This window comes from Erythranthe guttata, chromosome 6, assembly GCF_056151865.1.
Source record: "Erythranthe guttata isolate IM_541 chromosome 6, IM_541, whole genome shotgun sequence".
Taxonomy (NCBI): Eukaryota; Viridiplantae; Streptophyta; class Magnoliopsida; order Lamiales; family Phrymaceae; genus Erythranthe; species Erythranthe guttata.
The window spans coordinates 2,186,843-2,202,980 of NC_142538.1; the positions used below are offsets into that span (position 1 = coordinate 2,186,843).

The 16,138-nt window shown below is 34.9% G+C and overlaps 1 protein-coding gene across 3 annotated transcripts; it reads right to left on the reverse strand.

Moving 5' to 3' along the window:
* Window positions 1-242: 242 nt before the first annotated feature.
* MIM (P-loop containing nucleoside triphosphate hydrolases superfamily protein) lies at window positions 243-15,657 on the reverse strand. 3 transcript variants are annotated; one of them, XM_012996684.2, is made up of 29 exons: window positions 15,265-15,629; window positions 15,012-15,117; window positions 14,361-14,494; window positions 13,675-13,730; window positions 12,371-12,457; window positions 11,835-12,155; window positions 10,391-10,510; window positions 9,804-9,938; window positions 9,137-9,213; window positions 8,969-9,044; window positions 8,595-8,669; window positions 7,882-7,986; window positions 7,086-7,255; window positions 6,888-6,990; window positions 6,347-6,459; window positions 5,907-5,921; window positions 5,601-5,805; window positions 4,759-4,890; window positions 4,509-4,623; window positions 4,344-4,429; window positions 4,169-4,264; window positions 3,844-3,977; window positions 3,648-3,750; window positions 2,981-3,060; window positions 2,788-2,866; window positions 2,587-2,644; window positions 1,610-1,707; window positions 941-1,035; window positions 243-616 (listed from the first exon to the last, which is right to left on the reverse strand). In XM_012996684.2, exons 1-29 carry the CDS (start codon window positions 15,419-15,421, stop codon window positions 559-561), a joined length of 3,189 nt encoding a protein of 1,062 aa, XP_012852138.2. In that variant the 5' UTR covers window positions 15,422-15,629; the 3' UTR covers window positions 243-558. The 3 variants fall into 3 exon arrangements, with proteins under 3 accessions (XP_012852138.2, XP_012852137.2, XP_012852139.2); XM_012996683.2 differs by having other exon boundaries at window positions 5,883-5,921; XM_012996685.2 differs by lacking the exon at window positions 5,907-5,921 and having other exon boundaries at window positions 15,265-15,657.
* Window positions 15,658-16,138: the final 481 nt, after the last annotated feature.

Here is a 16,138-nt window from a genome sequence, read left to right on the forward strand (position 1 = left end):
TCGGATACAAACGGAGAATATTCCTCGTGATCTAGAAGATTCCACTAAATTTATCACCACAAAAGGAGTATGTGTAAGAATATTTATAGTTGAAGAGTGGTTCTAATCACCCAAACATGATGGAATTTTTCATAATTTGACTTTACGTGAAGTAGGAGTAAAAATGGAAGAAATATTCGACACCCTTTACATAATACTCAATATTGAATTGCATTTGTTTGATTTATCATAATTAAGAACGATTTCAAAAGGACACTGTCAAAAGCAATGGCAGTTACAGTTTCTGGTCCTGACTAATGCAACAGGCAATATTCGGGAAACCTTGAATAAACTGTCTTCTTTATCTACATAACTATGAACATGGTTCTCCAAATGGCTACTAGAACTTAAGCCAATCACCGTAAAGCCAAGCAGGAGAAAAATAGCACAAAATAAAAAACCTAACTCGAAACGAGAATCCGATCCCCTGGTTTATGCCCGTCGGATAAAATGCAAGGACTAGATGGATAATACAATTTACACTTGACAAAAAAGGAAAAAAAAGGTGCTTGTAAATGGTCATCCACGAGGCGCTGCCATTTGCTGCTTCTTTATCCTTTCGTCGTGTTTCACCATGCTGAATCACAAACATAAGACGACAAAATCTTCTTATGAATACGTACTCAATCAAATTTACTAAACTGGTTTAGAATTTCATTTTGAAACGGCATTAGTTCTCTCTAAACGAATGTATGCGAAGAAATGGTCAATGTCGGAAGGATAAGCAAACTGACACCTATAAATGGTGTTACTAAATTAAGGGGCAAATTCAATGTTGTGAGAGATATGAGGCTATGTGTTCGAAGTTTTTTAAAATGCTTGATAAAAGGAATCCATGACCTGCAACTAACATTCACAAAGGTATGTAAAACTGACATGTCTAACATTATTACACTCTCACCTGATGTCATGAGGGGTAATAAATATCCACTGGGAACCTTGAGCCAGTGCGAAATCAACTAAGGCGTCCAGGCTAATTTTTCTGCTAACGGCATCCTGCAGGTCAAATAAAGATATAAAATAAATTGACGTGCCGTTGTTTTCTTTTTTGTTTTGACTCGGAGAAAAGGAACATATAAACCTACATGGAACTCAATGCGGTATGACAATGCATATCCGTCGTACCGTGAAGCTATACAAGATACTCGGTTTTGTAGCAATATCCCATTTCTGAATTTCATGGTAAAGATGGAGTAACTAAAACTAATGTTCGGGATCCTTTTTCATCCAACTAATCAGGGCATTTAAATTCACCCAGAAGATGCTTTAATGAATTGGCAAAATTATATATGATGTTTGAACCAGTAACAAAGGTGAACTATACATGCATCATGATTATTCCTCGAATCATTGAAGTGTTGCCTAATTTGCACTCATTGCATAAAAGTATGATTCTTTCTTTTGAATGCGTATTTAAAAGGATTCAAAACTGGCCTTGCTCAATCTTCAAAATAGCTGAAATAGTCCTAAAAAGAACCCAAATTCCAATTGACTAATATTGTTCATCATCATTTAGCTATTGCATTGTCTTCGATATACTTTAAGAAAATTGGATCTGTTAGAAACATACCATAAATACATCGAACTCATCCATGGCACGGAATGGCGATTCTGTCATCTCATGAAGTGCGAGAGCAAAACACAATGTTGAAAAAGAACGTTCACCACCTGTTCAAACATCAAAGAAAATCTCTTAATTTTTTTTGGGACAAGAGCTCTTCATTATATGCTTGACATGCTAAAGAAATCGTACACATAAAATGGAAAGCAAGACTACATTTTTCGCTAGCTTTATGTTTTCTTAAATTTCATCATAATTCATTAATTTTATCTATTAAAAATCTGATCACCAATCTTGTAGCAGAATAGCTCTATAGGACTCTACATGCAACATTACTTGTGTTGACATTTTCACATGCAAATATATTGTATTCATAAACTAGGTGGGTACTAAATCAATATATATCTGAGTTTATCACAAATATTTGTAACATGTATTTTTATGTATACGAGATAACATTGAATTTTCTCCAAACTGCTTACTACCAATCATAAATTTTAAGAATTATATGCCAATAAAAATTCCGTAACTATATATGAGTAAAAACTGAAGTGCATTCTTATCCACAAGTTGAAACTTTCTCAATGTATACTAGTACTATCCCTGCCTCAAATAAACATTTTTTTAAGTTTGGGATGTCTCAAAACCGACTAAAGAAACTTCTGTGTCGGAGGAAGCCACTGCTGGAGCAGAGTTTAATCAAGATAAGACCAACAAATAATCCTGAAAAAAGCTAATCACTCAGCTCCTCGTATAATTTGGACAGGGAGATGGTCATATCAGGCTCTCCTGATTAACCGCATACGGAAAAAATCCCAAATAGGAAACCCAAACCACAAGTCTAAGATGGTTTGTTTTAAACACATCCTTCCTATCATAATTACTGTAGAAATTCATTTTTTTTAAATGCACACAAGGACCCAAAATGGATCAATAAACAAAACAAGTCAACCATACTACTAAAAGAATAAATAAATGAAGTAAACCTGAAAGCCCTCTTGTGTCACAAACAGAGCTGCTTGATGCGTCTTGAGGCATGTTTACCTGGTACGAAGATAAGATGTCAATTGAAAGAAGGAAAAATCCGAGCCATTTGACTGGTTACTCTTAAGCTTGTATCCAGGTGATTTTGAAAAGGTAAATTCACTCTTAATAATGATAGTAGCATGCCAATTTCATTACTTTACCTCAACTGACAGGGTCTGCTCTTCATAACTAACTTTGATTTTACCGCTGATCCCTTTCTTTACTAAATGCCCATTAAACCTATTGAAAATTATTATCATCAGTAAAAAAATTGAACTATTTCAGGTCGCAACTTCCAGTCAAGTACAGAAAAAGTCGTTGAATAAAAAAAGGCCAAAGGAGAGCAAGCCCTACTGCCATGTTAGCTGGCGCTTCAGAGCATTGGCATTCGTCTGGAATTTCTTCCATCTAAAGTGTAAAGCTACCTCACAAGCCTGAAATAGAGCTAGGTAGTAAAAAACTGAAGGTTCTTGTAGGACGACCACAATGGGTCTAAGAATATCAAACGTAATAATCAGATTTCATAACAACAAATTATCAAGAAATACAGCTACAAATCAAGAATATCACATATGGTTAAGACTTCAGAACAGTGAAGGGAAAAGTAAAAAGTAAATAGGGATATCAAGGACAAGCACACGAAAGTAACTAATATTGATTCCTATTTCCTTCTCTTTCAACGTTAGATATTAATTGAGAAATATGTTGACGACTTATACACTTGTACTTCCTTTTACGAAGCAGGAACAGTATATGAATGAGCAATTGAAATAGAAGAATGCACATAAAAAATTCCTACTGGTAGCAGCAAAGCAACCATGGAAACGGAAGATTTGGAAAATATTCATCCATTTATAATAATGTAGAACCAGGAATAGTAGATGAATGAGCAATTGAAATTGAAAAAATGCACATATAAAGTTCCTATAGGTAGCAGCTAAGCAACCATAGAAACGGAATATTTAGAAAATATTCATCCATTTATGATAATGTAGACCCAGCAAGAGACACTGTAACTTACTTCTAATTTCTCTCGAAATGCTTTGTAAGTTTGCTTTTTTCTTGAGATCTTACGCTCTTTTTTCTCACACAACATTCTCAGATCATCAATAGATTCTGGAAACCTGCATAAGAAATTCCCCCATGAACTAAAAGAAAAAATAATTATAAAAAAAAAAAAAACTCATGTTTTTAAGACAGAATCTTGCTCATATTACCTTTGACTCTCGCGCTCAAGTCTTTGAGTCGCCCTACCAAGTTGAGTGCTGAGTTGTTCAGGACTCTCCTTGCAGCCTCCTAAAGCCTCAATCTCATCCTCGGGGCATATCATTGAAGCTTTCCGATTGTTCTCCTACATTTCACATAATCAACACCAGGTTTTGGTTGAGAACCCATTTAAGCAGAGAAGAATGACAAAAATTGGTTATATATTTCCAATGAAAAAACTGAATCACTTCATCAAATGCACCACTGATGCATCGACAACAAGAAAAAATGCAATCTATGAGTGATTTATCTTTCCAAAGAATGGCTTGAATTCACCTTGCAGATACGCTCAAGCTCCTGGAACTCCGCCTTTGCATTTTGTAGCTCCAAAAGGACTTTATTATGCATTATTTCTTCATAATGTTTCTTTTCCTGAATAAGCGAAATTCAGAAAAACTCTGAAAAGAAGGCAAGTCGTGCAAGAATAAGTAGGTGGGTAAGAGAAATGAACCCTTTCTGCTGCATGCAGATCTTTCTCTATCATCATCAGTTCCCGCTCTGCTTCAGCTAATGCATCAATTTCTGACTTTGCTGACTCTAAAATTATAATAATCGAATGAGGCTTACAGAATAGGTAACACACTCAACTTCACAATTTTAGACAGCACTAGCATACCACATAAATTTTCGAATGACGCTTTTAGATCTTTAGCTTTTATTCCTGCTTCAGCCACTCTCTGATGAAGCTTTTCTAGCAAAGTTTCCTTTTCTCGTATTTCATTTTGCACTTTCTGCAAAACAATTTTGAGCCAAAGCATAAGAAGAAAATTTATGACATACCAATAGACAGACTAGATCTCCAGTACTAACTAGAATAGCTTGGAGAATAGGACAAAAATAAGGAGGCATGAGTCCAAGAAACAGACAGATATATCTTCATGAAGCTCATCCACAGTTGATGCAGGTCCAGAACTAACTTCAGAGGAAAGCAACTTTTTCACATCTTCCAGCTCAAATTCCATTTTCTTAGATTGACGCTCTACATCTATTCGCCTTCTCTGAAACAAGTTAGAGTAGATAAGGATCATGATAACAAGCAACAACTCTGAGCAAATCAAAAGGTAGCACGGTCCAAATTCCACTTGTTACAAATTCAGCATATTACATATTAAAATACCAAAATATTAAAATGCCAATCATGAAATATCCATGTCATATTTAAGCAATTTTCGAAAAGCCAATCGTGAATAGACCATTCTCGGTATCAGTCCGATAATCTTTCAACTGGCATAGTTTACATCAGACCGGCAGTTCATGATTGGTATGACAATCTAAAACTTTATATATGAATACAATAATCTTTCAAAGTGCAAATAATGCCTTTATGATCAGTGTCATATGTTAGGGAAGACCAATTTATTGAGTGAAGAAAAACATCAAGATAAAGTCCAACTATCACAGTTCCTCACAAGATAATACACCCTCTGATCAACATTCAAACTGTAACGGCCCTTATCCCACATAATGGAAAAAAAGTATTCCAACAGCAGAAACTACTCTTGGTAGCTTGTGATCTGTCGGAGGCTTGGAGCTCTTTGCTGCTCTAAATTCTAATAGATGTCAAAAGACTGGTAATAGATGGATCAAAATCTATTTTTCACTTTTACACTCACATTACCAAAATCAGATTACTAAGAGTATAATTGATACAGTTAGTAGTTGACATAATGGATATTAGAAAAGGAATCTTAAAGGGTGTATAGGATACCTTTACACTGTTTAACATATTTTGAAGATTCCTCAACTCTTCCTCTTTAGCCCGTTTTACTCCCCGACCTTGTTGAGCTCTCTCTTTTACTTCTAATGCATCTCTTTCCAGATTTTTAATCTCATTATCAAATGAACCACAAAGACGACCAGCTCTAAAGTTTTTGTTGAGAGGGAGAATAGTTTGTGCCGAACCACGGGAAAACCTGCAAAGGAGCTCCATTTGATCATTGTCTTGAAGCCCGCTACCGTGTTTAGGAAAATTAGAGAACTACTAGCATACAAATTACACATGGAACTCGAATACCCAGATCTGCAGTACCTGGACATTGATATGACATTTCATTTAAACAGAACTAAATAAGGCTTTGCAGAATCTAAGATCGGAACTTATTGTGACATGACCAAGATCTGAAACATTCAACACAATTGCAGAACAGCAGAGAAAGAAAGAGATCTAAACTATTAAATATAAGCACTTTAAGTCAGTCTTATATTCAATGTGACACTATTCATTTTCATTCTTGTCATAAATTGACGATAGAAAAGATAACTTTGGTGTATTAGCATCAAACAACTTGTAATTTGATATCCAAAAGTGTCAACCGATATTATAGACATAAGATCAGACAAATTGATGCATAATGCATCTAAAACTTTCAAAAGAAAAAAAAAAAAAAAGACAAGACACAATTAGCATTGAATAGTAAGTGTCGGATCCGAGGATCACTCAGATTTTTGTCTTACATCTTGAATCCATCAGAAGTGTAAACCTCCTTCAGATTTGACACCCTCTGATCAAAGGCAACTGTTTTACCAACATCGTAATCTTTAACGAGCACTTGCCTCTCAGCACTAGCCTACAAGATATACAGACTATTATTACAATGTTGACAACATGATAAAAAAATTATAATGGAAAGAGAGCATATTATCAACTAAGCTTAAGCCTAGTGGTACCAGGAGCCTCTTCCATACTGGTGTTTGGTCAGAGGTCGGGGGTTCGAATCCCTGGGTGCGCGTGTGTAAGGCCAATTTTATTTATTTATTTATTTATTTATTTTAAGAAAAGAGAGCATATTGATGAACGATCATCATGATGAAGAAGGTTAAATAGGTGTTTTTGAAAGTCAACATGGCATTCACAAACAGTATAAAACCACCAAAAGCAATTCTCCACAAGCATATTTCTGCAATAACTTTCTACGTATGACAACATGCAGTGAGTGGAACATTATATTCAAGTGTCAAGTAGGTGAAAAAAAAAAATTGGAATTGCAAAGCTTACCACATCAACCAAAACATTCAGCACCGTCGGATTGTCAGAATGTATAACGGAGAATGCAGTGGGATGATTAGTCTGGGGAAGCATGTGCCTAGGAATATCAAGTCTACGGATAGACAAAAAGTGCAACTGTCAGAATAGATTCACTTGGCTAAACCTAATTTGGAATTGATTCCACTCCAGAGATATCTGGCATGTTACCTGGGTCTGGAGAAGTCATATATGATAATCTGTAAGTGGTTATAGTTTGCTTCCCTTGCACATGCTCTTAAAATGCGGGCATCTTTATGATCTGTGACAATGAAAGCATTGAGCACCCTGCCAACAGCATTTTCAACAGCTATAGACCACATGTCTCCATGTTCCAGTTTCTGAAATAATTAATTAAACCAAACGCAAGGAGAAAATCAGCATTGCAAGCAGGCTTGAGATAATAATGGTAATAATTAAAAATAAAGAGCCTCTTATTAATAAAAGGCCAAAAGATCCTATATAATTCCATTCAAAGATAGAACATTTGATACAAATCAGCGACTTCTAATGCACGAGTGAACAGTGAAATTTTGCAAATAGATATATAACAAAAAATAAGTTATCCAGCAGAAATAGAGAAGCATGATTCTTGATATAAAGATATTGAACTTTGAAATATGAAAAGCGTTTAAAAGATATAGAAGAATATAAAGATACAATTTGGTTCGCCGTTTGGCCTACATCCATGGAAAAAAAACATTGAAGGACATTAATAGAAAAAACCAACATATTAATTTTGATAAACTATCCCATGAATCGCGCATTAATCATAATCATACCCGTTGTAACTGATTTTAGTTCCTAATACTCCCAGATAACTGACCACGGAATAATTAGTTTGAGTGTATCAGCTTGACCAATTGAAATTGCAGGAGGAAAAAAAAGATACCAAAAAATAATTCCATATGCCTAAAGAGTTATCCATTCATGCAGGAACTACACGATGTAAGCTCCAATATCTTACCACATGGGTGCCTATGGGACCAATTGGTGGGCTACTAAATTTATGTTGATGTCGCTCAATGGCCTGCAAAAGACTGGTCACCAGGCTTCCTCCAAATGCAGTAACCTTCAAGCGAAAAACAAATAAAGCTGGATGATAGAGAAGATGAACGAGTTTATACAAATGTACATACATGCTATGATTTCACATGAACAGGGCCTATACTGACTTATATAGAATCAAAGCTTGACTTCATGTAACCCCCACGGCCCCATCCCAAACCCCAGAAGAGAAATACACTGGTGAATCTACATGGAAGTCGATATGAATGCCGTCGGTATGCAAAATTTACAATATAATAAACAGATGTAGAGGAAATAATTGGAGATATTAATATTAAATGATATAGTTCACTAACAGCTTAAGCTTTTGGTTGAGGTGGTCATTCAACATGGTATCAAAGTCAGACCAAATGAAGAGGTCATGAATTCGAATCCCACCGCCACACATTTCAAATATTTCAAGTGCAAGGCTTCAAATGTAATTTGCCTGCACTTGAGGGGGCACATTTGGAGACATTAATATTAAATGATACATTTCACTAACAGCTTAAACTTTTGGTTGAGGTGGTCATTCAACAGAAATAATGGAAAGCAAAATTTAAAAAAGTTGGCAAGCATAAGAATAGTAAGAGAAAACATGTTGACAAATATGCAGATACAGATTCTCCAGACCTTATTTGTTTGATGCATTTGGAGCTCACGGATACGAGAAGAAATACTACGGTGCCTTCTCTCAACTTCTTGCATCTGAAAATATTAATAATTAGTGGATGCAAATTACTAATGAAGATTGCAGAAGAATAAAGTTTCATACCAGAAAAAGGCTTTAACAATACCCAAAAATCACTAAACACTAAACACAAACAATAACTATAGACAAGTACTCTATTCAGTTTTTTCAACAACAGAATGCACTGCAAGTTTCTTGTTTACAATTGCTGACTGCAGGGGGTAGGGAACACATATAGTGTAAAAGACACAAAAGTAGTTGAAGATCCCTGAACATACCCATTACAATATGAAGCACGCTAGCTACAGTTTCATACCTGATCGGCAATTTTTTCAATTTCATTTTCAACCACAGATTTCCTTTGTATTATTTCATCCTCTTCTTCCTTTAATCTGAACATAACCATTTCATTCAGATCAAAAGATCAAAGTGAAATCAAGCATCAAATCACAAATGTAGCAAAGAGTTAAGTTTGAAATGCTACCTCCGAAGGTTAATGTTAGCTTCATCTACCTCAACTTGCAGTTCCCTTTGTCTTTCCTCCATCTCATTATCTTCGGCCTACGGCCAATCAAATGTTAATTGCATATTGTTGCTAAAATGTGAAGTACATGAGCAAAACATAAAATATTTAGTTGACAATGAAAAATGTTCTTCAATGAAAACAATAATTATATAAAACATATGACTGGAACAAAAGCAAGTTACAATAATGTACTTGTGAACAAACTGGGAACATCAATATTAGAATTAACATCAAGTTTGCTATCTATCCCACAGTTAGTATGGCCATTGATGGTAATATTTTGAAAGTGCATGATAAGGCTATCCGTTAATGTAATTTGATACAAAATATCTGATAGGTATGAAGGTCTACTCAGCAATCTTTTTGAGTAAGCGTGAGAAGCTGCAATAATAACTTCTGGGTTGTCTAGCAAGTTGAGTAAACTTAACTGGAAAGATGGCATGCATAACTTGGTTTAGGAGAAAACAAAGATGAAATAGATTGCCATACACATGATTGATTCAATTATTTGTACATACCAGAAAACAATTATCATGCTCTCGAACAAGTTCATGAAAGAGAAAAGGAAACGCAGCGCAGAATTTACGTCAGCAAGTAAGGAAAAAATGTGAAGTAGGTCAATTACCTGCGTATTTTTCATGTACTGCTCATGCAAATCATGTATCTGTTGCTCAAGCGATTTGACATGTAGCCCCATTTTCTGAATTTCCCTAGTCTTGCGCTTTTGTTCCTCTTCTAGCTTAAATCTCTCCGTCACAGCCTATTACAAAAACTTCAAACATTAGGATCTTAATCATAAATGTGACTGCAGACCTGTAAATGATTTGAGAGACAAAGCTGAATGAAAAACAAAACAAGTTATAAGCAGTTTCCCACAAGAAAGCTGAATATGAAATAAATGAAGGAAAAAATTCCGTAGAAACATGAGAAATGGAAGAAAATTGCTGAGATTGTATTGGTCCAGTACAAGAGACAAAGGCTTTGATGAAAAGGGGAGAAAGGGAAATGATAAATGGCGAAAATGAAAATCTATAAATAAGAGTGGGAAAATTCAGGAAAATCACAATTTAGGTCTGCGAGGACTAGTATAATATAGCTAGCTGCTTTAGACAAACTTGAGAAACGGAACGGAATTTTCTGAGATTGCATTTGTGCATAAAAAAGACCAGGGCTTTTAGGGTGAGAATGAAAAATACCAAAAAATCAGTATACCATAGAAAGACTTTGATGCAAATCCTCTTTCATCCTTCTGACTTCGTTTGTCTTTTCCATCATATTTGATATTTGACTTTTCTTAGTTGCCAAATGATCACTCAATTCTTCAATCTTGTGCTGCAAATCAAGAAACAAAAGTTCTTCAGTTAGCCAAACTGTTAGAAAGTCGGTTAAGTAGGGATTTGGCTTTTAATCAGCCATGATCCTGGAAATATGTGATTTCTGTGTTATGTAAAGAAACGGCAATGTTAGAAGTCGGTTAATTATTTGGCCTTCATTCATCCATGAGGATAGAGATATACTAGGATTTGTCTATGTATATATAGATAATCTATGATGCAAATTAGTAAGCAGGAAACATTTAATTTATTATTTTCCTTTTTTACTGTAATTCATCTTCTTCTTGATCGGATAGAATAATATATATATATAATTACGATGAAATTAGAAAAGTTGGGAAGCAGGAAACATTTAGTTTTATCATTTTCATTTATTTTACAGTAATTCATCTTCTTCTTAATCGGATAGAATAATATACAGACAAATATTTTGTTAGCATTCATATTCCATTAGGTAAAGAAAAAGGGGGCAAATGGTTCAGCCAGTCTGAATGCACTAGGGACCCTGTTTGCCTTATCTTATCCAAGGAAATAAAATATTTGATTTCCCCTCCAAGCCCAATGGGTTTGCGAGTTCTAGCCCACATACATCTCTCGATATTTGCATAACATGGACAAAAATCCAAGGTAATGATTTTCTTTACCTTACCCCAGCCAATTTTCATGACCAAAAGGCAAAAACGATTTTGAACAATGTGTTTTCCTAATGTTTGGAGACAAATAAAACAAATAAAGGGTAAATTACGAGAAAAAAATACCATGTACTTAGGTTAAATTACGAAAAACACACCTATCCGTAATTACCAAAAAAAGACCGACGTTCGTTTCCATCTTACACTGACCCCCTTACGGTGTGATTTTTTATGAAATATTTGTTATTCCAGGGAATATTCCCATAAAAATGCCGATTCTACCCCTATAGACGTGGCATTTGTTTATGCTACTTTTAAAGGCAAAAATTACCTCAGGGACCTTTACACGGAATATTTATTCTTCTTAAATAACACACACCTTCACAACTTTTTTAGTATTACCATTACTACTCTTGGTAATTTTTGTCTTTAAAAAGTATCATAAAGAAAAGCCAGGTCTGCAGGGTTAGAATTGGCATTTTTTGAGATATATTCCCTGGAATAAAAAAGATTATGAGAAAAATCACACCGAAAGGGGGTAGGTGTAACACGGAAACAAACGTCATGGGGGTTTTGGTAATTACAGATAGGAGGGGTGTGTGTTTTTCGTAATTTAGCCTAAGTTCAGGGGGGTTTTCGTAATTTACCCATAAATAAAAGATATCATCAGATTCTCATCAAGCAACTTACATGGTGCAGATCAATCCGTTCTTGACAGCTTGGTATTCTTCCTTTTAGCTTTTCAATCAATTTTTGTTGTGCATCAAGTTTTCTGCCAGCATCATATACCCATGACCAAGCTAGTTTCTTCCTCAACAACTGCACCTGCTGTGATATCTCCTCCACAAGTTCCATGCTTTTTATCTTTTCTTGCAATTCGTCAAGTTCCTTTAATATTGGTCTCAGTGATTCTTGCAAATGATTAACCAGGGCTGTTGCGTCATTTAGTTGTTTTTCAATACCTTTTAATAGGTCATCCACTTGTTGAAGAAGAGTTGCCTTGAAAAAGAACTGTAAAGACTGTGTTAGTCAATGGCTATAATTGAAAGTATAGATCAAATGTAACCATCCAATTATGCAAAATTTACTGATGCATGAAACAGTAATGTTGGTTCACAAATGGATGGGCAGAAGAGAACTTATATGAATTTGCCAATTACACAGAATGACTTCTGAAGTCTAAGCACCTTATTTTCTGAAGTTGGAAAAGGAAGTTATATTATTACCTTGAACTTATCTTTAGCGTTCCCTGAATGTAAAAATTCTCTGCTCTTGTCTTGGCTCATGATGACACATGGATTTTCCACATCAATCTAAATGGCAAAAGGAAAAGACAAGTCAAACTGTGCTTAATATTTTACTTTGCGTCAAGAATGTTAAAAACCCACATAATGAGGACCAATAACCAGGTTATTTCTCCACCTTCTCTAGTGGCACGAGATATATTAAAAGAAGTGGATAGAATTAATTTAACAAAATGTCAAAAACATGTAAAGGTACAGGAAAAAAACCTACTTTTCAGTCAATTGACAGCAAAAACTCGTATTTAAAGATCCAGATAAGAAAAGAAATACCTTTTCCAAAATTGTTCATAAATGATATGTGAATAAAACATTGAATGAGCCTGTTTAACAAAATTTCTAGGCAATTTTATTTTACATTGAATTCTAACTAAGTTAAATAGACGAATTCTAATCATAAAGAAAAATGCCTCTTCTTTGATAGTAAACAGGATTTCAATTACCACATTTATTTTGTCCTAAAAGGGACCAAAGGTCATGAATGACACCAAAAGACTGTTAGCTAACCCAAGCATAATCGTTTGAAGATCAAGCATATATACATCACCAAAAAGCCCACTTCCTCTGAACTTTGAACTGTGAATAAGTACGCAATTTCCTTAGTTAGAGATTTGACTTTGTTAGACAGGGAGCAAATATGTAAGTGCCTTAGCGTGCATTTGGATTGAAGAATTTAGATTTAATGAGAAGATCTGGAAAGGATTTCAATTGACTCTAGTGTGGATTTCGAATCCATTTAAATACTCAAAATTTACTTCAAATTAATAGTAAGGATTTGAAATACATTGTCAACTGAATCCATCCTAACAAGTTCAATGGATTTGTCATTATGGATTTGAAATCCTTAGCACAAATCTCCCATTCAAAGGCAACCATAAGTTGATGGAATCTTAGTTAGGTAAAATCAGAGGAAATGTCTTTCTGATTTAGGAGTTAATTTTCGGTATCTTGCTATTTCGTGTTCTTTCAAAACATATTTTTAACTTTTCTATTATAGCCAAACAATTAAACAAGTGAAAGCAAATATCTGCACCAGAATGACACAATCAAGAATTTTGATTAGGGGTATATAAGCAAATTCAATCCAATGTACATATCATCAATCAGCATAAAATGAGGGTCTTCCCACAAATAATTGAAGGAGAAGCATATAATTGCAAGACACTGGAAATGCAAAAATTCTGCTTTCCAATAAATAGAAACTAAAATAAAAGGCTAATAACACTCACATTGAAGTGTTCTACAATCTCACGCAGGTCATCTTTCTTGGTACCAACCCTCCTACCTGTAAGTCGAACAATCAGGAGGAATAAAATGGGAAGACAAAAAATGCCAAACGAACTTTTCCATTCAAATATATAGACATATCAAATTTTGGAGGGTTTTTCAGCTAGAGAACAAAACAAGACACAAATATGGTTGTAAAGTCAAGGAACAACTAAGTAGCCGGTTGGATTGCTGAAAGTTTGTGTCATGTTTTCTTTTTGAAAATTTAACATGCCAGAAAATTTTAGTTAGTAGAACAGTCAATAAATATGAAACATCCGGATTATGTGAAGGTATTAGAAAGTTCCTGATCGTAAGAATTTTAGTCCTGATTCTATTAATTTCAGATTTCACTCCTATATATTTCGTGTGTTCTATCTTGCGGTCGTTGAATACAATATGCTAGTATCACCCCTAAAACCTGCACTTCTCCATCAACCGAAAACACAGACAACAAGCTGAGATACGCTTTCTAAACAAAGCACGAAGAGTATATGACACATAATAGGAAAAATAAAATAAAAAAATCATATCGTCTTATGTTTTTCTGAATACTATGGCAGCATATCATTCTTTACAGATCTTGAGGTTTTATGGTCATAGGAATAGCTAATAGAAGTAACTGAGAGAAATATCAAGTGACTACAACCTTGAATATTTTTCAATGTGATGGAACTGGTTGATTCAGAAACTCTGCGCTCCACGATTATGACGTCTCCATACAAATCTGGCTTGAAAGCATCTTCTCCTTGATTTTTTATCTCAACTTGAACAAGTGAATGGCTGTTAATGAATAAAAGTAGGTCATATTAACAGTGATATGTAGAAGAGGCCGATCACGTACTTTCCAAAAATAAAATTGTGCATATATGAGTTTAACAACTGCTCATACGTAGTCATAGTTTAAAGAATACGTCTTAGATAAACAGCATGTTCTCGGTGAGTACACATGATTAGGCGCAAAATTACGCAAAGGTGTCCCATGAATTTTTCCAAGCAGGTTAATACATATATTATCAGCCATAAACCTCACATAAAACACTGTTATTAGTAGGAAAGTAAAACTTTAGGATTCCATGACAGTAAAAGTTGCCTGAATCCAAAAGAGCCCACGATAAGAGATAGTTAAAAAATATATCTGAATCCTCCATTTAAACTTAAATCCATTCAAAATTCACATTCTAGCAACAATAGCTATTCAGAAATCAAACAAGGTCCTCGTATGTACTTTAGGAAAGTAGTCTCTCGGGTTAACTACAAATTTGCATCATAAACCGCATATTTAATTTATCAAACATACCTGCAGCCCGTCTTTATAAAATCCTTCATCGTATTCGCTCTCTGCGTCCCACGAGCTCGGCTCCCAAATGCCACACAGAGTGCCGTTAATATAGCACTCTTACCACCTGAAACGGGCCGCAGAAAATCGAAGAAGCGCAATCAATTTTATATAATATTATAATAATAAAAACATTCATGCATAAGCACAATCTACAAGAATGAATAAGAGAGTGTGTTTATGAGCCAGATAGAAGGGGGAGGGGTGAGCTTACTTCCATTCTGACCGGTGACGAAATTGACCCAATCGCCGAGCTCGATTTCGAGATTGCTGTGGCACATGAAATTTTCCAAACGGATTCTGGAGATGATGCCGGCTTGCAGACCACTCGGGCGATGGGTCGGGTCGGTGAAAACCCTAGATTCTTCCATAGGGTTACGCGTAGGGTTTTTGGCGTTTGATTGGTTGTTGGGTATGCAGAAGCGAGAAGAAAAGAGAATGAAGAAACGAGGGGGGGCGGAGGAGAAATTGTGGTCTCCGTCTCAGTCGCTTCGGACGGCGCGTAGCATCGGTGATAGAGCTCTCTCTTCCTATGTAAAATGGCGGGAAAAGGCTGTTGTCATTGGGCGGTGTTGGTTTAATGTGGTTCTTGTGTTTATTGTTTAATAATAAAAAAAAACATATGGGCCATCATTTTGTAAGCCCATTCATTATTTGTATTTAAATTTATTTTGAATATTGCTAGCTTTAAAATATTAAATCATAAAAATCAATTTTTTTACTATTTTAGGAAATTTTTAGAAAAATCGTATCAATTCATAGAGATATCAACTAGGATTTTGTTAGTTGGGTGTTTCTAAAAGTGCTATATCTATTATAATTAACTTTTCAAGGTCATTTTTCGCATTTTTTTTGCAAAATGGTAGGGTTTTGTTTTAGTTTATTAAAGTTTTTCTACAGTTTTAATAGCACGTTAAAAACGTTATCCGAAGCAAAACTGCCCGACGAACGAGCGTATCTCATGAATCACATCATATTTATGTGATCCGGCGTCGTATGATCAACTCAAAAAAAATTAGATTTTGCTATATTAATAAATATTTAAAAAATTCATATCAATTAATAGAAACTTCAAATGATGACATCGT

Excerpts from the sequence above, each read along its gene's own strand:
- MIM (XM_012996683.2), bottom strand. The coding sequence starts at position 15,421 with ATGGAAGAATCTAGGGTTTTCACCGACCCGACCCATCGCCCGAGTGGT. Across the intron at positions 4,265-4,343 it reads ATCTGCATGCAGCAGAAAGG|GAAAAGAAACATTATGAAGA; the intron begins GTTCATTTCTCT and ends TCGCTTATTCAG. Across the intron at positions 1,708-2,586 it reads TGACACAAGAGGGCTTTCAG|GTGGTGAACGTTCTTTTTCA; the intron begins GTTTACTTCATT and ends ATGTTTGAACAG.